At 50.0% G+C, this 24,848-nt stretch overlaps 1 protein-coding gene across 1 annotated transcript in view; it reads right to left on the reverse strand.

Annotated features, from left to right (window-relative positions):
* Positions 1 to 24,848, reverse strand: part of Vapb (VAMP associated protein B and C) — a 45,213-nt gene that overhangs the window by 12,575 nt on the left and 7,790 nt on the right. The window contains exons 2-3 of the mRNA XM_032904705.1: positions 8,527 to 8,679; positions 296 to 399 (exon numbers count right to left, since the gene is read on the reverse strand). Of these exons, the coding sequence (XP_032760596.1) occupies positions 296 to 399; positions 8,527 to 8,679 (257 nt within the window). The remainder of the gene's footprint in view (positions 1 to 295; positions 400 to 8,526; positions 8,680 to 24,848) is intronic.

Here is a 24,848-nt window from a genome sequence, read left to right on the forward strand (position 1 = left end):
CAGTGTCGTGGGGAGGAGGGGCATTTAGTGTTAAGCGCACCCTGTGGGTGGGAGGGCTGGAGACAGAGGAAAGGGTCCATGAGAGCAGAGGACTGAAGCAAGTTGAGTTCTTCATTGAGTCAGAAAAGAACAGCCGTGTAAAATGTTAAAGCTATTCATCAGAGTTAGGAAAGCCGTACAGGGGGACTGGAGTGCACACCTCCCTAACAGCACGGCGCCCGTCAACAGCAGAAAGGCATGCACCCGCCACGGCTGCCCTAGCAGGCTGGAGAGAAGAAGAAGTGTTCGTACTTACTACTGCCTCCATATCGGAAGTGTCGGGCGGAGCAAACATAGACTGAACCATAAACTTGTGTTTACTTTTCTCATTGGGGTCATAATCGAAAGGCTGTAACATCACTGAGAAAGAAAATATTTCATTAGGAAGGTCACAATGTGGTTATCAGAGCCATTTGTCACGCTGATACTTACACTGTGGAGTAAAGCAGCTTCCCAGTCCTCCCATCTGGACCCTCAGGGAGGCCTGAACTGGCAGGGATGTGCAGCCTCCCCACCCAGCCCCTGTTTTGCAGGTCAGCAGCTAAGGCCAGAAAAACTGGGGCCTGTCACAGTCCGACAGCAGGTCAGCGGAAGGAACAGTGGTTGGGTTTGGACCTTGGGTACCTGATTTCTGGTACAAACGTTGTGCACGCCCACACAGCCACCCTAACCTAACTTACAGCTCGTACAGAAGACATAAAATGGGAGAAACACCAAACGACAATTTTTCTCAAGAAAACATTGCCAAATGATATTTCTGAGAAAGGAAACAGAATAACTCAAATCGTTTCAGGGCGGTTCTCGCCTCTCCCTGCCCCATTTCTCACAAAGCTCATCAAGGTAAGGCTGGAAATGTGATTTTGCCACTAGAACTCTGGATTTCCCACAGCAGGAGAAAAAAATGCCAACTCCCGCCCAACCCCACCCAGAACCCAGAGAAAGCTCACCCCAGGTACCACACCCTGTGTGGAGGGAAGGAGTCTGGTATTCTGATTCACTTCCTTGGACCTATTTCCCTGATGACCTAGGCCGGGCCCTGTTTGTTACAGGAGGGCTGTTTGCAACGTATTCTCTTTGCTGCACAGCTTTAATAAGCCTTGCTCCTAGCGACCTTCCCTGGAACCTAAGTTCACGATCAGGGGAAGCCTCAGAGTGTGTGTGTGTGTGTGTGTGTGTGTGTGTGTGTGTGTGTGTGTGTGTGTGACTCATATCTCCAGACCAGAAACAAGGCTCCTGACCCTCAGCACCACCCCTAAGAGGCAGGCCCTGCTGAGGGAGAAGTGCTATTATTCTGCTGTTTTTCTGATTTAAAAAAACAAAAACAAAAACACAAACAAAAAGCCTGAACTATCACCTGTTTTCCTCAGTTCACAAGCGCGCCCACTCTCAAACCCACAGGTCGGCTTCAGAGTCCTGCTCTCCACGCATCAAAGGATGTCAGGCTGCCCTCTGCGGTCTGCCCCACGAGAAGTTCTGGCCTCCTAGGAAGCCAAAGGCTATGAGGGCCTCCTGCCTGGCTGACTTTGAGGTGACATTCCCACACTGTGGGTCCAATCTACCTGTAGTTGGTAGTCCACACCTTTAATACAGCACTCTGGAGGCAGAGGCAGGTGGATTCTCAATTTGAGGCCAGCTTGATCTATGTAGCACACGCAAAGCCTTGGTCAACCCTAGGGCTGACAAAAAAAAAAGAAGAAACAAAACAAAGAAAATACTTCTTGTACGTCACAGAGCTGTCTAAAGATGCTATTAACTTCCTGTCTGGGAGACACACCCACCTCGACAGCAATGCCGCAGGCTGAATGAAGCAGACACGAGAAGCGGCCTATTAAGACGTCAGATTTGCAGAAGCTGTCAACAACGCCAGCCCTCCAATTTCTTGAGAATAGCTATTTTCATAAAAGTATTACTACTAACATGTAATTGATGGATTGTAATCTTTAAAGAAATTAGTCATTTTGAAATTTCTAATATAATAAATATCACCACAGCTTACAAAGACCTACACTCTTTGGGGTCTTCAACTGTCAGTAACCCAGAAAGTTCAAAGACTACACAGGAGCACGGCTGCCACGTACGCTGCCTTCCTGCCCTCTGTGGAGGGAGTCCAGCTGACCAGTGCCTTTCTATAGGCCATCTGAAGAGAAAGGAGCTGTCTGTGCCGCAGACGGGCCCTGTGCTCCTGAGCAAGCACACGCCGCAGGGCCACTGCAGCTTTGCCTCCAGCCAGCACTACCCACTCCTGGCCTCCAGCTTCCTCCCTGCTCAGCCCCCAGCGGAGGGCCCAGAGAACCACCTGATGGCAGGGGCACAGAGCAGGTCTAGTGGAGACCGACCACACGTACTGAGGCAGCACACACTGGTGTTTACGGTGCAGGTGAGGCTGACCAGAGAACCTCGGCCAGGAATGGGAACCGGGGCCTCTGCAGTGCTCTTCTAGAAAGCTCTGGGCACGAGGCGGGGACGTGCCCCTCCTCCACTACAGACACAGAGGAGAAGCAGCTGCCTGCCTTCCACTGGCTTCCTTTGTGTGTACAACACTCTAAGACCCTTGGTACACCTAGGGCCCATCCCGACTTCACAGAGCCCTTCACGGATACCACCACCGCCACCGCACACCGCCAAGTTCCTGGTCTTCAGCTGCCACCATCTCCTGTCAAGCTCAGTCTCAGCGGAGACTTTATGAGAACATGAAGGAATAAATGTTGGTCAGCGCTAGCTCGTTGCAAATTGTGGCACAAATTATGTACTTTTTCCATGACAGGCTATAAAAGAGCTTCCCATTAACTTAATTTATTTCATTTAAATACCAGAGACACTGATGATAAAAACCCTAAGTGAACCGTCCCTCCTTTCAGAGCGCATCTGCTGACAGAACATTAAAAGAGGCCTGTTACCAGGAGACAACCTGGGCTCAGGCACCCCTCACCCACACTGTGCTCAGGACACGGTCTGCTGCATTAGGCACGGAGGTGGGACCCTTGTGAAGAACCTTCAGGGTCACGAAGATGTGGATCGATCACACCAGACTTCCCTCAAAAGAGAAAAAACCAGGCCACTTAAAACCCATGCTGGCTTAGAAAACGACTACCCGATTAAACTAACCGCAGCATAAAGGCTGTTCCGGGAGCAGCCGGGCGGCCACGGGCGTTTTCATGTACACCACGGTGATCAGGCAAGTAAGCAAGTGCCGTCTAAAGAGCTCCACGTTCAGTCCTGGTCTCAAATGGAGACTCAAGAACCCCCACACGCGATAAGCCACGGCCAACCTAGTCCCACTCGCCCATGCTCGTCTTCCCCACCAAGGCTCTGCAGACCCAGGAAGACACCACAGCCTCCACGGCACTCGACAACGACTCCCTGTAACAGCTGCTACTGACCAAGCAGAAGGCAGCCAACCTAGCTGCTCTCGCCCTCGGGGCCTCCCCCACCTTTCACAGCTCCCAGGTCAGAGCATGATCTGCCTACTCCATGCATTTGCAGCAACGCTGGGACCACTGCCCTCTTTAAACAACAGAAGACTACGTGAGCTTCTTACAGCTAGGGTGATCATTGTGGCTGGTGGACTGCGAGCCTCAGACAACTGGGTAGACATTGCAGTTGACCCCCAGCTCTCGCACGAGTAAATTAATTATTTCCGTCAGGGGCCACCGTGACTACTTGCCTGGGCCTCTACTACTCAAACCGAGCAGATACATAATTAACTTCCCCCAGTTATAAGAACACTGCTGCGTTACCTGTGTTCTCTGTGGGCCTCTGTGGCTTATGTGCCCAGCTCAAGTAACAAACACCCGGCTGCCTCTCCGTCTGTTTGTGCATGGACCACAGTGCAGCCCTCAGCCTTTCTTCAGGATCAACAGAAGGGAGACGTGCAACAGGCTGTATGCCAACAGCAAGGCCACTCGCCCTTCCTCACAAAGGTTTGTACTATGCTGGATGTTTCTCACGTAACTAACCGCAGAACACAGCCTGGCCTCTCTTTGTGCATCCCAGTCTAACTGTGCACCCTGCGCCCCATCAAGTGTTAGCTGATGTCAGGGAGACCTGTGAGCCAAACCTCTGAGAACCGACCACCTGCCACAGAGACCCGTGTGTCCTGAAGCAGGGGAAGTGCCTGTGCCGGCTTTCTGAGTGCTGGTGGCTAGGACCCTCCCAACTACCTTCCCCTCTTCCTTCCTTCTGCAATGAGCTGCCAGTGAAGTTACAAAGGGGAGGACAGGACTGCAAGGGGAGCCGAAGGCACCACCTACAGAGACAGACAGGGACTTTCAGCACTTCTGCTGCACCAAATTTTATCGACTGTACTCCCCGCTCACCCTGCAAAGCCAAAAGGTACCTTTCAGCTAAGTATCTCCTGACCAGTCTTCTAAGGCAGGCCCTTAGGTCATATTCATAAAAAGATGGGAACGGTCTACATCCTTCAGCAAGATCTGAAAGGCTGTAAGCACAATTAAGATGAGTTTTTGTTGGTAAAATATTTTAAACGGTAATCTAATCTGGTGAAAAGATTAGAGACTGATCTCACTCGACTGATCTATCTGGGGCAGTGAGGAGCTCATGGAGACTATCCAGTCAACATCCACTTACTCATCAGAGCCTTCCAAAGCAAGGAGCAGATCCAAGGAAGGGCACTGCTCTTGGAAGTCCCCACGGTAGCCCCTCTGTCCACACTGGAAGACAAATGCCAGGCTTCTTTGTCAGCAGGTTAAGTACACTTGTACCCTGAGGCTCAACACCTGAACGCTGCAGCCCACAGCTGCCTGGTCCAGTGCCAGTGAACAGTAACGTGCACCCAGGCCAGCGCCATCGTAAACGGATTAATTATCAATTACAATACTACCACTTACGTTAACTGACCAGCGTCTCCATCCCACAGGCTGCTGATACTCATCCTATCCTCAGCACGACATTGGAAGAACTTACTATCTAAATATAATTAGAGTCCTGAAGGGATTGTCAGAAACCAACGTGCCCCCTCTGCTCCGAATTCCACTTCAAAACACAGGCTCAGATACTGGAGACCTACGTTTCGCTTTAATCCACTTTTGATGGCAGGGCACACTGAGTAAAGTGAACCGTTTGTGGATACTGGTGTCTTTAATGACTGCCCGGGTCCTGTGGACACTCTGCATGTGTAATGCATTTGGCACAGGGACAGGCAGTGAGCACAACTGAACTGCAAATGAAAGCTCACCACTTCGTGGGATTAGAATTCACAGAGGTTATACAAATACTAAACTTAATGCCATATTACAGGAAGCCTAAGTATTTTTGATGGGCCCATAATTCTCCCTCTTCACCTGCTGTACGTGCAAGCCAACATGGTTTGGAATATTAATGGAGAATCCCTCATTATTAAACTGCATCATTAAAAACAAGACCCGCCATGGCTAACAGCCTTCTATGAAGACATCTTCAGAAACTGCACGCCTTAAAAAAATATTTCCCTACCATACGGTTTGAAAGCTACTTAGTTCTGTAAAGCTAGAGGGCTGCCCCAGACCCCCAGGAGTGATGAAAGCAGAGGCTCGCCCCTCCTCGTGTCCTCTGGAAAGTCTCCTTTCTTCCTGCAGGTTCATCTCCACATGTCTGTGCTGCCAAGGTGCAGAGCCACGGGTGCAGGTCCAGCTCGGCACTTGCTGTCCTCTGAAGGAAGCAGCACAGGTCAGAGGCTGAGCTGCTGAAGTGTGACTTAGGCCCCCGGCGTCAGGTTCACTGGGAAGGTAAGCAAAGCACTGCACGGTGTGGTGGGGAACCCTACCCAGGCCTGCACAGCCACGATGCAGTGCAAAAGACAATGCCTTTCAAGGGCCAGCCCCACCCCCTACTCCCAGCCCCTCACTCCCACCTCCTCACTCCTGCTCCTTCCCTTCCTCCCCCAGCCTCTTACAGGAGTGATTTATAGCCTCATCTAATAGCTAGCACCTCCCAGGGGTCTTCAGAAATGCAGGGACACACTAGCCCTGTCCTTTCCAGGTATCCTGTGACACTGTAGGTTCTAAGCAGAACCATGCAAATGCAGTTCAAGTTCATTTGATGGTCAACATTTTGTAAATTACATGTGACAATTCACTCATACACACACCTGCTTTAGGTCACAGAGGCCACACATGTGAAAATGCATAGAATTCCTTTGCCTTTTTTAAGGCAATGCAAACAGTACACAGCTTGTTCCCACTCAGGACTGGCTGGCTTTGTGCATGTACAGTGGCAACAGCAGAGTGTGCACAGGCGATCACTCACACTTAGGTTTCCTAACGGCTCTGGGAGCCGTAAGTGGGAGTGAGCATACTGAGGACGGTGTTCTCCTGTGTACCTGTCCTCTTCGGGGACTCTGGCTCACCATGTTGTCACCCCCATAGTGGCATTCCTCGAGGAACAGGCCTGGACAGACACAGTGCTTCCCAACCTGACATGTACACGTGTAAAGTGTGACATTTGTACACCCAAGACTGAAAGGGCTGTACCACTCTCCTGGTCCCACTAGACCACCAACAGACAGGGCCTCCACAGCAATTCTTCCCACGTGCCTTCCCACCTCAGCAGGGGAAAGCTACAAAAACATTCTTTATTCAGTCATTCCTCCTGTCTCCACGACCCTGTGATGCACTACATTTCAGACTCATTCTCAGGCAGCCAACCCCTGACTGGTGAGGCAGCAGCACAGAACCACAAAAGAATATCTGCCTCTAACGCAAATGGCTGATGGTCACATGATAAAGACCATGTGACAGGGAAGGAGCACGTCCATACTGGCTCTTTATTTTCTAATCTGCAGAGGGAAGACTCAACACAAAAGCTGCCTTCGACAAGGAGCCACTGATCAGTCAGAACACTCCTGAGGCAGGAAAGGACTTGATCCTAATGAAAGATATACAAATGCACACACAGGCAGACACACACATGCACACACACTGGCACTCAGGCATACACACATGCACACACACTGGCACTCAGGCACACACACATGCACACACACTGGCACTCAGGCACACACACATGCACACATACTCAAGCCACATATCATCTGTAACATTCATGAGAAGGCACACCTACACTACACAACTACCTGCTCAGATTATTTTATTCAGATAACCAGGCTGCCTGATTCATATGAAAATTGGCGATTTTCATCTGCTAATAAACTCAAATTTTCTGAAATGTGTGAACAATAGAGACGGGCAGATGGTGGTTAAAGAAAGAAGAAGGCTTAGACAGTTCAACACAAGGCCCTCTGGCCCCACACAAAGGGGGTCAGGGTATAAGAATCCAGCTGCCCTCATCTCAGCAAAAACCTACGGCACTCAGAGGAATCAGTTATTGCATCCTGACCACTCCCTATTCCCAGCAGGCCAGACCCAAAGTACCGGCTCTGTCACATACCACTCCGTGATTGAAAATGGACACAAAATAGGTGGGACAATGTGTCCTGCACAGCGCACAACAAGGAACTGTGTGGGGCCCGGCAGTAGGAGCTCTTCTACAGGACTGGCTACCAGCTAACTGCTCCTGACCTAAAATCTGACTCACGAGTCCAGGCTGGGCCTTGCAGACTCAGAGAGAAGCACACAGGGGGAGCTGGGGCAGGTGCTCCATAATGAGAGGCACCAACAGAGGCGAGGAGTCAGAGTCTGAGATAATGAAACACCTTGTATCTTTCCAAAGAGGTGAATCATTTTCTTTTAGGTGTCAAATGAATCCAAATGTATCCAATCAAACTCCACAGTGGAAAGACGCAGACAGGCACTCGCTTCAAACAAGAAGTGGCCTCTAATGATGCCGAAGCCAGGGACACTGAGTCATCAGTGTCTAAAGGACACGCACTCCCCCACAGCTCCTCTGAGCATTACTCACCAGTTCTAATGAGCTACAAGTCCACCAGTTTCTAGATACATTCAAACCCTAATGTCTCTCAGACTTCCTTAGTTCTCAATCGCATGTCTTAATCCGGATTTAGCAGCATCTTTTCAGCAGTGCAGCCTTGGAAAAATGTATGCAGCCTCCTAGAGAGGGGGGTGTCAGCACAAACAGGGCCCACGGCTTGCCTGGCACCTTTGCAGCCCTACCTCCTCAGCTTTCAGGGGGCAAAGTAGACCCCCAGTTACTAGATGGCATGAGCAACATCAGAAAGCATTTAGTATTAAGAAAACAATGCTATTAGCATTCTCCACAAAGCAGACTTGTTATTCAGTCCCTCTGATTTGTCAAGGTGCAAATTTAATTCCAAAGGAACGAAGGTCCTGCTCTACAGCCAGATCTATAGCCACCACTTAATTCTGCACTGGCTACTAAGGTACAGAGACCTGGAGACATGAATTACAGAAAGTCAGAGGTGATCAAGTACCAAATGTGGTACCCAGAGGTGAGACAGGACAGGTGGAGAGAAATCTGTAGTTTCCTGGACTACCCTGGACTACCCACTCTGACCAGGCTCGATGGCTCTGGGGCTTCTGGAGCCTACCCATGACCTCTCGGTTCAGAACTTACCAGACACATTGAGAGAGGCCCCGGCATCAATGACCCCACTGTTGGGCCGCACGCAGTACCTGCGCGGCGCTGTGGTCTTCACTTTGAAACACACGTTCCGGTCTGTCGGGTTGCCCAGCTTTAGGTTGGTAGTGACAACATCAGTGAAGGGACCTACGTGGAGAGACAGAAAATGGTTGGTTCCTGTGAGGAAAGTAGGAGCTCAGGAAGACAGGAGACCTCTGAGAAGTGAAAGGACCTAGACACAATGACTCCAACAACAGTCACTCATGATCAACACTTGCTTCCACAGAACCACAGTGGAATCTTGCAGAAACTGTACAAAGGACCAGGCATGGGTCCCCAGTGACTATGAAGGGCAGAGTGTCAGGTGTCAGGTAGACTCTGGGAGGATGCGATTCTGTAGACACGAAAACTCCTACCAGTGTCTCTGCAAGGGCAGCCGACTTCATTCAGAGCCCTGCTAGCAGCTCTAAGCACCAAGGTACCCAAGAAGCCTGGAGCCACGTTCCGTGCCCCATGGAGCCTCATTCCGTGGCCCTGGGCTGTTTCATCACTATTATGTATTCATTTCCTGCTTTATTAGATTTTTTTAATTAAAAAAGTAAAAACATGCTTCTTAAAACAAACAGTGAAAGATGTATAAAGAGAAGTTAATAAGATTTCCCTTGTGCCTGAGGTAACTAATATTAACCATGTGGAGCTTGTCTAACCAGCTAGACTTAGTAGCAATGCACAAGGGCACACACCACACAACTGTCTCACATCCACTCATCTACACCGGAGCAAGTGGACATCTAATCACTGCACCTCTTAGGAGTCAACTGGGGGAAGGGGAGCTGCAAGACTGCTTTCTCTCATCGTGTGTGCATGCATGTGCGCGCTGACGACTGTGTGTAGCTACGGAGCTAACCCGGGGACCTGTGCACAGACCCCGTCTCTGAGCCACATGCCCAGACCCACACCACTTCATGTTCACCTACTGTCAACAGGAGTGGCCCACCTTTGTTTCCGATAGGCAGGCTTTCCCCTCCCGCCTTCAGAGCTACAAGCAAGCAGGGGAGGGGGACTCTGTTTCCGTGGTTACAAAGAATGTCTACAGCTCACCTGTCACATCTCAGAAGACCCAACAGACACTCGATGGTGTGTTCTAAATGCTTGCAGTGACTCTCGGCTGCCGAGGGCAGGATTATCCTTTGTCCATCTGAGCCCCCAGCCCTGTGTCTGGACTCAGTAAAGGTCTCCATACACTTGCACCAAGAAAAAAAAGCCACTCACCAGTCATTTCTAGAAAAATGAGTACCTCAGGCAGGCTTCCTCTGAGGTACTCAGAGTATGAAATATCCACTGAATTAAAGCTTAGCTTAAACACAAATGGTGGCTGAGGGGAAGGAAGCCCATGGCACCCAGTAGAGCTCCAGGGAAGCACTGAGTTGTCCACACAGGACAGATGTGCACACCAGGGGACAATGAGCATAAGACAATCCCCACGTTTGCCAATGCACAATCTTATCTGTAAGGACCCCAGACAAACAGTCTGTGCCTGCAACCTCACTGTGCCAAACACGAGCACTCCCAACATGGCTGCTCAGCTTGGCTCCTTCGCACAGTGGTCACAGTCACACACATACAACCTCGGAATGGAAGCCTGGTGCCATCTCCATGTAGGAACTGGGGGTAGGGGCAACTCGGTGATAGGTACCTGCTACTCCACCCTCTCTACTGGGCCTGTGGCTGCCTCTCTCTGCCCGCAGGGATGCACGCATGCACTGCAGGACATGTGGTAAGATGGCCACATCACCCAGCATTGGGCAATCATTTATCCAGAAGCTCTTCTCATACCAGGGACAGCACTGTGGACATCTGAACACCTGGAGGGCTCTCCTCCAGCTACCTATCTTTCAAGAAGCCTGGCTCTGGTCCTCTAGGAACCAGGCTGAAGCCAGGAGAGAGGACTTCCTGAAGGATCCAGAATGTAGCTGCATCCAGAACTGATTCCACTGCAAACCAACCCCTCCCCCAGCTGGGAAAGCATGGGAGACAGCTAGCCTGTGGCCAAAGGGTTTGCAGCCACAGGGAGAGAGTGCTAGATGCTGGAGGCAACAAGTTCTTGGCCTCCAGAGAGAAATGAGACACTGGGCGATGAGATTGTCCAGGGGCGCCTGGGGTAGCAGCTCTCTGGAATTCTACCCTATCCCACCTACACTGCATGTAGGCTGACTCATGGCAAGATGGAAAGACTGATACCCCTTTACTTAAGGTGGGGATCACTTCAGTAAGCACAGGCTATAAAAAGAGAGCTAAAAACAGCTCTGCTTTCCTAGGGCCAAAGAAAGCGGTAAGCCCTGAAGGCCTGCATGGGTACAACTTGCAAGCTTGTATTTCATAAAACACACCAAAGCCTGCCCTGCAAGTGTGGACTTTCAGGCAGCCAGGGAGTTCTGAGGGGAGAAAGTCACTCATGAAAGGGCCCATTGCCAGCATCAATAGGTCTATGGAGAAAGGGCCAGGCACAGTGGGTCATGCCTATCTTCCTGAATTTGGGAAGGTGGAAGCAGGAAGATCAGAAGTTGAAGATCATCTTTTGGAACACGGCAAATTCTAAGTCAATCTACAATACAAAGATAAGCCCCATCTGGGGAAAAAAAAAAAAGAAAAAAAAAAAAAAAGAAGAAAGGAGAAGGAGAAGGAGAAGGAGAAGGAGAAGGAGAAGGAGAAGGAGAAGGAGAAGGAGAAGGAGAAGGAGAAGGAGAAGGAGAAGGAGGAGAAGGAGAAGAAGAAGAAGAAGAAGAAGAAGAAGAAGAAGAAGAAGAAGAAGAAGAAGAAGAAGAAGAAGAAGAAGAAGAAGAAAAAAATATACAGATCGGCCGCTGAGCCTCAAGAGTATGGACGGACACACTGTCAGATCAGATATATAACATACCCACCACGGCATACAGACATCTCACCATGGAGAAGACAGGACACTTACTATGCCCATCAGTGTCCAGTGTCTCCCCTTCTGCTCCTTTTCTGGGGTGGGGAGTCCAGTTGTAGACTTCCCCATCTTCTGGGACTCTACAAACATAAGCTAGACTCCATTGACTGCGCACACTGTGGTGAGTTACCCAGGCTGCCTATTATGGCAATATAAATGGTATTTCAATTTACATGAATCACATAAAAGATGGCCTAAATTATTAAAAGACACGCAATATTGGTAACAGTGAGTGGGATAAAATAAGCTGTATTTCTCCCCTAGCATCCCGCCTTGGGTCTGGGCACTAATTTGTAGAACTCTGGAGGGAGCCATGCTGGAAATATATGCGGTGCAGACATCACTGGTAGAACAGCAAAGTCTCATGGGTAAAAAAATCAAGGCATTTTGCAAAAACAGGCCAATCCTCTTCGCCCCACTCTGGGCAATTTACTTCAAGAATTTTATTGAAAATAAATTCGATTTGAGTAATTACAGGAGATAAACCATGTTAGTGCTTGCCTTTCCCCTGTACTAATGAATTAGAACACACAAAAACCTCAATAAAAATGATGGGAGGCTTATGAGCATCGTTCAGATTTTTCCCAGTCACTTTCGTTTCATAAAACTGCCATTTCCATTAAAGCGTTATGTAAAAGATGGGATTTTATCCCACAAACATGCATATTTATCACCAATGAACTTAAGCATTGCTTATGAAATACAGTCAATTTTACAAATGAAATCTTCAAAAGTTAAGTTTTTTTTTTTCTTTTAAGAGATTGGAAGAAATGATTTGTGTCTCCAGAGTGGGAGCACATCACATCCTTTAATTACTCTCTTCTTCTATGTCCTCTGTCCCTTGATCCAGATGTCTGGGTGAAATTAGAAACTCCACATCTCCCAGCAAGAATGAGCGCAGAGAAGCAACCCCAACCTGGAGTCGATTCCCAGTGTGTTTAACATTCTCTCCTTCTATGTAACAGCTGAATGGATTCCTTCTTCCCCTATTACAGCTGGGTGCACCTGCACGCATTTATTACAGTGGATAAAGATGCTCATAAAACAGCATAACTAACAGAATATAAACTCCTCCACTCGCTCTTGGAAGGCTTAGATCCAGGAAAGCAAGTCTAAACCACCTGTACCCTCCCGAGGCCCTGTGGCTTGCCTCTGTCTTTTTTAAATTACTTAAGAAAGATCCAAACTCCACCTGAAAGCACAGATCACAGACCCAAAGAAATGAGTGTTTGTAAAGGAGACAGGTAGGACGAGACTTGTGTCTCAGATCACAGGATGTAAACTCAGACTTAAAGCACTATCTTGACGTTCAAGGGAGAAGGCTCCAAGTGCTGAAGTTCTCTCCAGAGACAGTGAGATTCAAGGCTGAGGCAAAGGACTGTGAGTTCAAGGTCAGCTTGAGCCACACAATGCACACCAGGAAATTCTAGGCTACAGAGTAAGGTCCTATCTCAAACAGAGCAAAATGAGATGAGAAGGCTGGATGAATTTACCAACCAGAAAATATCCAGGTGATACCTGAGTGTTTCCCCGAGCTTTACAAGGTCTGAACACTTTTGGTGACTGTTGCCCAGAGAGCATCATTAACACAGAACTCCTCCTGTGAAGAAATCCAAACACCAACTTCACAAGACAGCAATGTGAGAGAGAGTTCACGGTTTGCATCTACACAGGCCACAGTGAGAAGTCCACAGGGGCTTGGGGCCCTGCCTGGGCCTTTCTCATCTGCAGACTTAATCCTGTGACTTAAGACTCTGTGTTGTGGTTAAGACCACATGCTGGAAGAGGAAAAGACTTTATTTTTAACACAGCAATTCTATTCTACTAGTACGTAAAGATGAACTTTTCTAATATAGCTGGATATGATGGTTCCCTTTTCAATCCCAGCTCTCAGGAGGCAGAGGCAGGAAGATCTCTGTGAGAGAGTTCAAGTTCAGCCTGGTCTACACAGCAAGTTCTGCCACCCAAGGCTACATAGTGACACCCTGTTTCACGATGAATACATAAATGAATCCTAAGTAAGACTCCAGGAAGGAAATAGGAGAGGAAATCCAAATGACTTGGCTGACTTCAGGAAGAGCATCAGTAATGAGCTGGACGTCATGAGAATTCGAAGCCTGTGGGCTAGGCAGGGTTCTGAAGAATGGGGGCCTAACACCCAACAAGTCCCCGGGCCTGTCCCCAACACTGAAAAAAGACACAGAAACAAAGTAGAGACATCTGTCCTGCTGAGGAGGACTGCCGACAGGATGCAAGGACAAGAGCCAGGAGGGCTAAGTGTAAAAGACGCACCGATGAAGGGTCATCTGCTGAACACATGGGGAACTCCTGAAACTCAACAGCAAGCAAGCATGCCGCCTGGTTTAAGTGGACAAGAGAGCTTCAGGCTGCATAAAGACGGACAGAGGGGAGGGCTCAGAAAAACACAACAAGGTGTCGGCACGTCTTCCTGGTGTGGCTAAAGTCCAACGCCGAGCACCAAATGTGGGGAGGACTCCAGGGCATAAGACTTCCATTAGCGCTTCGGGGAACATGGTCTATGCAGCCACTTTGAGAGACAGGTATTTTTTTCTCTTTCTTTTTGTGATTCAATTCAGTATTGAACTGAGGGCCTTGCACATGCTAGACCAGGGCTCTAACTCTGGGCTGTACTCTCAGTCCAGCTGGGTGCCATTCTTTTCCCTGGTATTCCCATACTGTACATGAAGGTTTAACAGCCTTACCAGAACAATGTCCACCACAGAGGCAAAACAAAGAAAGTCCTTCAGAAGGAAAATATGATAAACTATGGAATATCCAGATGCAGATAATATTTACTATACTACTACTACTACTACTACTACTACTACTACTACTACTACTACTACTACTACTACGAGAAGGGGGAGAAGAAGGAGAAGGAGGAGGAGGAGGAGGAGGAGGAGGAGGAGGAGGAGGAGGAGGAGGAGGAGGAGGAGGAAGGGGAAGGGGAAGAAGAGAAGTGATAAATCCAAGGAACGGCAGGGCAGACCTAAACTCATTTTCTAAGTGACAGTCACCATGCGGCATTCTGGCACGAGTGTAACTATAGAGAAGACAGGTCCTGGGCAGACAGTGAGCACCTGCCAGCCGCCAGCGGGCCCCAGGGTAGACAACGAACTTCAGTGGGCAGCTGCATTGCTGGGAGCTCCCTTTTCTGCAGTCTCCCATGAGCCACCATTGTCTACAGAAAAGTCATATTTTATAAGAGAGGGCTTAGCACGTGCATCCGCGTGTCCAGTCCCAGTCAGCACGAGGATTCTGAATTCAAATGCACAGACACAAGTACCCAGGGAAGAGTCGCCATCCATCTGTTTGGCCTCGCCTCCTCTTCTAGAGCTCATGAAATCCTAATTTATGAATATGCATCTTTCCTGTGTAATTTATCTCCTGGTGTGTTTTCAAGCCTTTGAAATTCTCACTGCATGTACTACCACACAAGTTACACACCAACCTGACATGCAACATACAGGGTCTCAGCCTTCTAGACAGAAGCTTAAGTTATTAGCCTGGCTGTAGCTGAAGATGGCACAAAAGGCTGCATCAGTTTCTTCTACAAATACTTCCCTCTCCATGACCCTTCAAACAATAAGCGGCCACGATCACTTCAACCCTACAGAGAGCCTTCAGGCAGAAGTAAAGACTTGTGATGGACGCTACTGGGACAATAAAATGGTCCTTGAGGTCTCAATACCATAGACTTTGTACATGAGAAAATAGATTAAAATTGGGAGACATGGGCCTTCTAAAGTCAAATCTGCTATTGACATTTATCCTGCCACAGCCTGTTTTCACTGGCTACCAAGCCCTGCCTGCTGCTTTCCCTTCCTGACTGCAGTGCCTGTATTTGGTCCACTAAAATGGAAACCTCAAATCGCATGATTCTGCCTCTTGCTCACACTGGTGGTCAGCACCTACAACAGTTCCAGGAGCATCACAGCAGCTCAGCAAGGCTGCAAGAGGAGGGCCAGGCCAAGGACCCCAAGGCTGCAAGAGGAGGGTCAGGCAGAGGACCCCAAGGCTGCAAGAGGAGGGTCAGGCAGAGGGCCAGGCAGAGGACCCCAAGGCTGCAAGAGGAGGGCCAGGCCGAGGACCCCAAGGCTGCAAGAGGAGGGCCAGGCCAAGGATCCCAAGGCTGCAAGAGGAGGGTCAGGCCGAGGACCCCAAGACTGCAAGAGAAGGGCCAGGCAGAGGACCCCAAGGCTGCAAGAGGAGGGCCAGGCCAAGGACTTCAAGGCTGCAAGAGGAGGGCCAGGCAGAGGACCCCAAGGCTGCAAGAGAAGGGCCAGGCAAGAGGACTCCAAGGCTGCAAGAGGAGGGTCAGGCCGAGGACCCCAAGGCTGCAAGAGAAGGGCCAGGCAAGAGGACTCCAAGGCTGCAAGAGGAGGGTCAGGCAGAGGACCCCAAAGCTCCAAGAGAAGGGCCAGGCAGAGGACCCCAAGGCTGCAAGAGGAGGACCAAGCCAAGGACTTCAAGGCTGCAAGAGGAGGGCCAGGCAGAGGACTTCAAGGCTGCAAGAGAAGGGCCAGGCAGAGGACCCCAAGGCTGCAAGAGGAGGGTCAGGCAGAGGACCCCAAGGCTGCAAGAGAGGGTCAGGGCCAAGGCTGCAAGAGGGGCCACAAGAGGACTCCAAGGCTGCAAGAGGAAGGCCAGGCAGAGGACTTCAAGGCTGCAAGAGGAGGGCCAGGCCAAGGACTTCAAGGCTGCAAGAGGAGGGCCAGGCCGAGGACCCCAAGGCTGCAAGAGAAGGGCCAGGCAGAGGACCCCAAAGCTGCAAGAGGAGGGTCAGGCAGAGGACTCCAAGGCTCCAAGGCTGCAAGAGAAGGGCCAGGCAGAGGACTCCAAGGCTGCAAGAGGAGGGCCAGGCAGAGGACCCCAAAGCTGCAAGAGGAGGGTCAGGCCGAGGACTTCAAGGCTGCAAGAGGAGGGTCAGGCAGAGGACTCCAAGGCTGCAAGAGGAGGGTCAGGCCGAGGACTTCAAGGCTACAAGAGGAGGACCAGGCCGAGGACTTCAAGGCTACAAGAGGAGGACCAGGCCGAGGACTTCAAGGCTACAAGAGGAGGACCAGGCCGAGGACTTCAAGGCTACAAGAGGAGGGCCAGGCCGAGGACTTCAAGGCTACAAGAGGAGGGCCAGGCAGAGGACTTCAAGGCTACAAGAGGAGGACCAGGCCAGGACTTCAAGGCTACAAGAGGACTTCAAGGCTACAAGAGGAGGACCAGGCCGAGGACTTCAAGGCTACAAGAGGAGGGCCAGGCAGAGGACTTCAAGGCTACAAGAGGAGGACCAGGCCGAGGACTTCAAGGCTACAAGAGGAGGACCAGGCCGAGGACTTCAAGGCTACAAGAGGAGGACCAGGCCGAGGACTTCAAGGCTACAAGAGGAGGACCAGGCCGAGGACTTCAAGGCTACAAGAGGAGGGCCAGGCAGAGGACTCCAAGGCTGCAAGAAGAGGGCCAGGCAGAGGACCCCAAGGCTGCAAGAGAAGGGCCAGGCAAGAGGACTCCAAGGCTGCAAGAGGAGGACCAGGCCAAGGACTTCAAGGCTGCAAGAGGAGGGCCAGGCCAAGGACTTCAAGGCTGCAAGAGGAGGACCAGGCCAAGGACTTCAAGGCTACAAGAGGAGGGCCAGGCAGAGGACCCCAAGGCTGCAAGAGAGGGTCAGGCAAAGGACTCCAGGCAGAGGGCCAGGCAAGAGGACTCCAAGGCTGCAAGAGGAGGGCCAGGCCGAGGACTTCAAGGCTGCAAGAGGAGGGTCAGGCCGAGGACTTCAAGGCTGCAAGAGGAGGACCAGGCCGAGGACTTCAAGGCTGCAAGAGGAGGGTCAGGCCGAGGACTTCAAGGCTGCAAGAGGAGGACCAGGCCGAGGACTTCAAGGCTGCAAGAGGAGGACCAGGCCGAGGACTTCAAGGCTACAAGAGGAGGGTCAGGCAGAGGACCCCAAGGCTGCAAGAGAAGGGCCAGGCAGAGGACCCCAAAGCTGCAAGAGGAGGGCCAGGCCAAGGACTTCAAGGCTGCAAGAGGAGGGTCAGGCCGAGGACTTCAAGGCTGCAAGAGGAGGGTCAGGCAGAGGACTTCAAGGCTACAAGAGGAGGACCAGGCCGAGGACTTCAAGGCTACAAGAGGAGGGCCAGGCCGAGGACTTCAAGGCTACAAGAGGAGGACCAGGCCGAGGACTTCAAGGCTACAAGAGGAGGACCAGGCCGAGGACTTCAAGGCTACAAGAGGAGGGCCAAGCAGAGGACCCCAAGGCTGCAAGAAGAGGGTCAGGCAGAGGACCCCAAGGCTGCAAGAGAAGGGCCAGGCAAGAGGACTCCAAGGCTGCAAGAGGAGGGTCAGGCCGAGGACTTCAAGGCTGCAAGAGGAGGGTCAGGCAGAGGACCCCAAGGCTGCAAGAGAAGGGCCAGGCAGAGGACCCCAAAGCTGCAAGAGGAGGACCAAGCCAAGGACTTCAAGGCTGCAAGAGGAGGGTCAGGCAGAGGACCCCAAGGCTGCAAGAGGAGGGCCAGGCAGAGGACCCCAAGGCTGCAAGAGGAGGGCCAGGCAGAGGACCCCAAGGCTGCAAGAGGAGGGCCAGGCAGAGGACCCCAAAGCTCCAAGAGGAGGGCCAGGCACAGGACCCCAAGGCTGCAAGAGGAGGGCCAGGCACAGGACCCCAAGGCTGCAAGAGGAGGGTGAGGCAGAGGACCCCAAGGCTTTTGCAAAAGGAGGGCCAGGCAGAGGACCCAAGGCTGGGCTCTTTCCCAAGTATCCCTTGGAGTGTGACTCGACCTTTAACCTCACTACCTTCCTGCAGGCCCTATTCTACATGTTTGCTTCTGCTTCCATGGACTGCCCATCTATCATCACATCTAGGCCATGAACAAGGCACCACCTTGCAAGAGATGAATGACAGGCCGATGTGGGGTTTTCTATGCTGCTGAGTGTGCTACTGGCATGGAAGTCCTTCCATGTGTATGCTGTTCTCACGAAACGGTCTGTATCAAAAATGTTATTGTCAGAGCTCTTCAGTTTTTAAAGTTTCCTTCCTTCAAAACACAAAGAAAGAACAGGCTTGGTGTACTTGGCTGTGATCAAATGAGGCTAAGGGAGAAGGATGAGGAGCTTGAGGTCAGCCTGGGCTCCAAAGTGAGACACTACTAAAAATGAAGGAGCACGGGGAGAGATAACAGGAGGTCAGACAGCATGTTCACCGAGGGTCAGCTCTTCAACAACTGTGAACTCTCCAGCTGGTTTTCCTAAATCTACCTTTTGATCAATCATTAGTTCACACATTAACTCAATGTGTTGGAAACAGAATGCAGGCAGTGGCAGCACACATCTTTAATTGTGGCATTCAGGAGGCAGAGGCAGGCAGATTTCTGAGTTCGTGGACAGCATGGTCGACAGAGTGAGTTCCAGGACAGTCAGGACTACACAGAGAAACCCTGTCTCAGACAACAGCAGCAGCAACGACAATAACAGGAAAGGAAGGAAGGAAGGAAGGAAGGAAAGGAAGGAAGGAAGGAAGGAAAAGGAAGGAGGGAGAGAGGGGGAGGGAGGGGGGAGGGGAGGGAGGGACAGACAGACAGGGCAGGCAGACAGACAAAAGAGAGAGGACCACGGTCTTCCCATGGACACACATGTTCACAGAGGCCCAGGTCCTCATCCAGAGTCCTAACCACGCCCCACCTTTGTTTCCACTAAGCTTCAGTAGTGAGAGGTAGCGCCCATTTCCCACCTCCACCTCTGCTCATTATACAAACGCCATAATGTGTGTGGAGTTTGATACAACACCCCATAACATCGACACGTGTGTGAGTGCATGCACGCACGCACATCAGTGGTTTGTCCGCTGGTCACCAGTGGCCCCCTGGCTCCTGAAGGATGTCACTAAGAGAGCACCACAGCCCCAGCAGTGTTTCCAATGCCTGTGCCAACACTGTGATGCCTTAATCCACATGCCAGACCCCACGCTGGGCAGTGCCACAGAACTCCCCTGAGGAAGTGCTTAGTGCCCTTGAGGAAGTCACAGGCAGGCTCCCTAACAGCAGAGTAGGCAGGATGTTAGGGGGTGTGCAGAGTGGGGAACAGAGGCAGCAGGTAAAGAGGACCAAACAGGAAGAAACCTGCCTGAGACACTGTGCCCTGCGGGGACTGGTGTGGGGTCTTCCAAGAATCAAGAAGACCAAAGCCAGGAGATTCATGCTGAGAAAGTCTAGGCTAGGGAGGGTAAACAATGGTATTCTTGACAAAATTCATCTAGCCTTGCAGGAGCTGAGACCAGAAGGCTCAAGCAGAGGTAACAGAATGTGCTAATGTCCTGAGGTTAGCTGGTCAGAGCTGAGGGCAGGGTGAAGAGTGGGGCAGACCCTCAGCAGGACCAGACCTGCTGGGCTGGGTGCCCAAGCACCCCACAGGGCTCCATACTCACCACAACACTTTGCAGGGGGCTCTGGTAGCCGGTGGGACGGTAGTGCTGTCTCTCTGCCCAGTCGGTGTGGACATCCCCAAGGAACAACTCCTCGACTAGATGAGGTGCCAACCCAGGCTGCTGTTGGATGTGACGTTGCAGGCACAGCAGACTGAGTTCGTGCATGCTGAAGCCCAGTGCCACCATGCAGCCACCTGGGACCTGGGAGCTCGGAAGTTCATACAGTGTCCCTGGCAGCCAGGTCTGGCCTGGGGGCAGCCGTCCTGTGCAGTCCTGACCAGCCTGGGTCTGGTTGAGGCGCCTGGCTATGTCAAGCAGGGCGTGGTGGCTGTGAAAGACTATGCCCACCTTGTGCAGATGGTAGTCGGCCTCGGTGGCACCCGGGGTGACCCAGGAGGCCTGGCGCAGATGAACTTTGCCCTTGATGAGCAGTGAGTGGGTAGGCTGCTGGCAGGAGGGGTCCCTGTAGTAGAACTGGTAGGCTCGGAAGAGGTGGTTGGAGTAGAAGGTGTAGGAGCGGGTGAGGAATTCTGGCCCTGGGTAGACCCGAGTTAAAGGCCAGCCTGGTCTACAGACTGAGTTCTGAGATACCCAGGGCTACAAAGAAAACCTGTCTGGAGTAAAAAAAAAAAAAGAAAGAAAGAAAGAAAAGAAAAGAAAAGAAAAGAAACGAAACGAAACGAAACCACCAAAGTATCACAACCACTATGTTTCACTATATTTGAAACAGCATGGGCTGAAGCCCAATCCTATGGCTCTTATTTTGAAATAGTCATCTAAAGAACCCTACATATAGACGAAATTGTTTCAAAGAAATTTTAGACCCAATATATTCTAAACTAATAAAGTACCCTCCCCAGCATCCTCAGGAGACAGGAGGCTGCCAAGCCATGTCACACCCATTATTACAGCAGAGGAATCAACACCCAGAGCTGTCACTGGCAGGGCCATCACAGGGACCTAGGGCCAAGTTTGCAGAAGCAGATGACAACCCCTGCGGGAGGCTCACCTGACTCCTAGCTTCCTCGCCCTCATACCACCTGCCTCCACAGGTGGGAGAACTGGAGTGCAGCCTGCACTCTCTGAGCTTTAAAGGCCTGTGATCAGACTCAGGAAACTACCTAGAAAACACAAGGTGTCAGGCAGGAGGGGCGGCCCAGAAACAAAGGAGCTCAGACTTTAGACTAGAGAGAATTCTCGTGTGCAACACATGCACTACATCTGACTAAGGATTATGATGCAGCCATCAGAAAGAACTGTGCCTGAACAGAATGTTGAGAAACACATCGCTCATAACTAGCTGATACAGAAAACACAGAAAGAGGCTACATTAAACTCCTCTGGTGAGTGAGGGAAAACAGGAAGTGCAGGCTGGCAGCCAAGGAGTAAAGACACCCTAATTCCTCAGTGCACTACCTCACTACAGAAAGGAGTAAAGACACCCTAATTACTCAGTGCACTACCTCACTACAGATAGGAGAAAAGACACCCTAATTACTCAGTGCACTACCTCACTACAGATAGGAGTAAAGACACCCTAATTACTCAGTGCACTACCTCACTACAGATAGGAGTAAAGACACCCTAATTACTCAGTGCACTACCTCACTACAGATAGGTCCACATTAAAGTTAGCGCCTACCAACATGCAGCTACCCTGTACCTGGAATTTACTCCATATCTGGCTATTTCTATGTTTTCTACATAAAGAAACTTCCTGGGCCAGACATTACAGCACAGCTTTAATCCCAACACTGGGAAGGCAGAGGTGTGTGGGTCTCTGTAAGTCTGAGGCCAGCCTGGGATACATAGTGAATCCTAGTCTCAAAGAAAAGCTATGTAGTGTGGAAGGCTTCTCCAAGAAGCCTCATTCCCAGAACATCCTGTGAGTACAGAAATATTGTCCTAATTCATTGGCTGTACAAAAACCAACAGACTTAATAGTCATTGTAATATAATTTATAAAAATCAAAACATGTTCAGCACAGCTGTGGGCTCTGTAATTCTAGGAGAACTTAACTTCAAACTTTGACAGAAATTGTTATCAGTATAAGAGATACCCTCACTTACTAATGTTCAAATCAGTGTGGTGGACTATGCCTGAAAATGCAGCACTTGGGAGGCTGAGGCAGGAGAACTGCTTTGAGTTCTCAGCTAGCCTTGGCTACAAATCACACCCACACCACACACTCACAAGGCGGGGGACGGCTCTCCCCACAGAGAGACAAACAGATTTGCTGAGATTCTGGGCTTTTCGAAATAGAAAAATGGCTGTCTTTATACATACAGCATAACCCTTACACTTCCTTAGGACATCCAGCAGGACAGACCCAATGGAAGATGAATTTTATATATTCATCCCCAAAAGATCTTTAAAAAACTATTTTTCCTGTTTATAATCTTTACCCCATCAACTAACAAACATCTAGTGATTTTTCTCTATATAAAAGACCAAAATCGGGGTTGGGGATTTAGCTCAGTGGCAGGGCGCTTGCCTAGGAAGCGCAAGGCCCGGGGTTCGGTCCCCAGCCCCAAAAAAAAAACCAAAAAAAAAAAAAAAAAGACCAAAATCCATGTTCACTATGACCATATCGAGCAAACCATTTCCTGTAAACACAGTCTGTGTGCACAGAGGGGCCACTGAGGGATACCTACCTGAGGGACTGAGTTAAGACTGCAAAGCACCAACTTCTCTGAGTACAGCCACTGCAATATAAATAGTGGTTCATGGTAGTTTCAATCTCTCAAGCTGCAGGACTCACCCAAGTTGCCCCTCTTTGTTACAGACAACACAGCCCATTGAGGATATGGCTGGTCTTCTGTGTCTCTACTCAACTGGATTTCTCATTTCACCAATGTGAGAAAGGGTGGCATGTAGCTGGTTGGTTAGAATAGATTCTGATCTGGTTTCCCTGTTACTGAAGAACCTAAGTAGCCATTTCAGAGCCCTCCTCTGCTTTGGGAAGTATGCTCATTTAGGCTCTGCTCAAACACCTTCTATTTTATAAATGGTTAGGGAATCCCTCCAACCAGGAGAGATTACTCTTTATTGTGCTTTAACAAGTTACTGACTTCCATATGTCCATATGTGGCTGGCTCTTTTTCTAGGCTTCCCAACCCACTATTCATTTCCTATCTCTATGGGTATTTTCTTTACATTTGTACTTGCCATACCTACTCAACCTCCCTGAGACCCACTCTCCCCATGTTGCCCTTCCCTGAGTCAGTTGCCTTAGTTCCTATCACCTGGTCACCAGCAGGTTCTTGAGGGTTCCACCCTCAAGACAGTCAGAATCTGTGTATCTCTCACCTTTCATTGTTGCTACTCTGGTCCATCGTACTTGTCCATCATACCTGTCCACCGTACTTGTCTCTCCTGTTCTGAAGGTCATATCATCACAGAGCTCCCACACCTAGTCCAAATCACCAGACATAACAGCCAGCCCATTTTAAAAATAAATCCCTCCAAATCTTTCTCATACCCATCACAGCACAATCTCACCTTTCCAGCAGCCTCCTTATCTGTGCCCTTAAAAGCTCACCTTACCCTTCTGCCATTCAAGGCACAATGCTGCTGCTATTCCTTGACCTCAGGGGCTCACTGCCACCTGCTCTGCATTTGTCATTCCCAGGGTCTAGAATATCTTCCCCCAAATATCTCAGGTTTACACCAGTTGTATATAGGTCAACCTTTCAGCTCAAATGTCACCAACCTCAGTGAAGTGGCTCCCCTAATGCCCTATTTAAAATGGAACCCTGAAGTCAGGATATAGGTCAATGAAAGTGCATAAGCCAACCATGGACAAGACCCTAAGTTCCATCTCCAGAACCTCAAAATCTTTTAAATATTTTAAAAAGTAAAAATAAAACAAAAATCTTTTTAATTTTTTAAAATAAAACACACAAATAAAAATAAGTAGAACACATAAAAATAAAAAAGCAGAGCTCTTCTCAAATCCTTTAACTCATGCCTGTCTTCATTCAGCATTCATCTTCAGCTGACACAAGAGTCCAATTTTTCTCATTGAAAGATGAGCTCCATAAAAAACAAGGATTCCTTAGGGTTTCCTCTACAGGAGCAGAGGCATGCTGCAGGCAGCAGGAACTGGTGAACTAATGGTCCAGGCTCTGGGTTGGACTCTCAGGCTAGAGAGATGGGCACTACTGCTTCCCATGCAGAAGACTAGAGATAGAGCAACTGGTCTGCTGGAATGGAGGAGCCCATCTAGAACTAAGACTGAGAATGAGCATGCAACTGAGACCAACATGGACGATCTCTAAAGTTCAAGTGTGGCATGAGCCTGAGTCTCGAGGTCTATTATAAGCTTTTCAAACTAACGTACATTATTCTCCCAACACAGTTGATGTGTGATACAAGCTTGAAGGAGCCAGCAAATATTTTTGAATAGAGAATTCTCAAGGTCATGGTTCAATTAAGAAGCATTTTCTGAACTAGGCCTGGTGGCACAGGCCTGTAATACCTGCCAACCTAGGAGGCTGAGGTAGGAGCAGAAAAAGCCTGCCTAGGCAGCTTAGAGACACCTATCTCAAAATAGAAAGCTCCCTTCCCTCACAAAGGAAGGCTGGGGATGAGGCTCCATGGTAGGGTGTGTACCTAACATTCATGGGATCCTGTCAGTTCCCAGCACTAAAGAAATAAGAGTCTGTCAACTGTCTATGCAACAGTTCAAAGTATGACAGAAGCAAGAAGGCTGAGAACACAGTGCTACATTCTGAAGGGTGTGTGCAGTGAACAGGCTGGCAGTTTACTGATTTAAATGGTCTCACTGGTGTAAGAGTAGGGGAAAAGGGAATCGAGGATGTTGGTCTAACTGAACAGAAAAGCATTCCCAAGACACAGGATCACACATAGGGGTAAGAATCACCAAGGAAGGTGAGGCTGGCTGAGTCTAT

Source organism: Rattus rattus, chromosome 5, assembly GCF_011064425.1.
Source record: "Rattus rattus isolate New Zealand chromosome 5, Rrattus_CSIRO_v1, whole genome shotgun sequence".
NCBI lineage: Eukaryota > Metazoa > Chordata > Mammalia > Rodentia > Muridae > Rattus > Rattus rattus.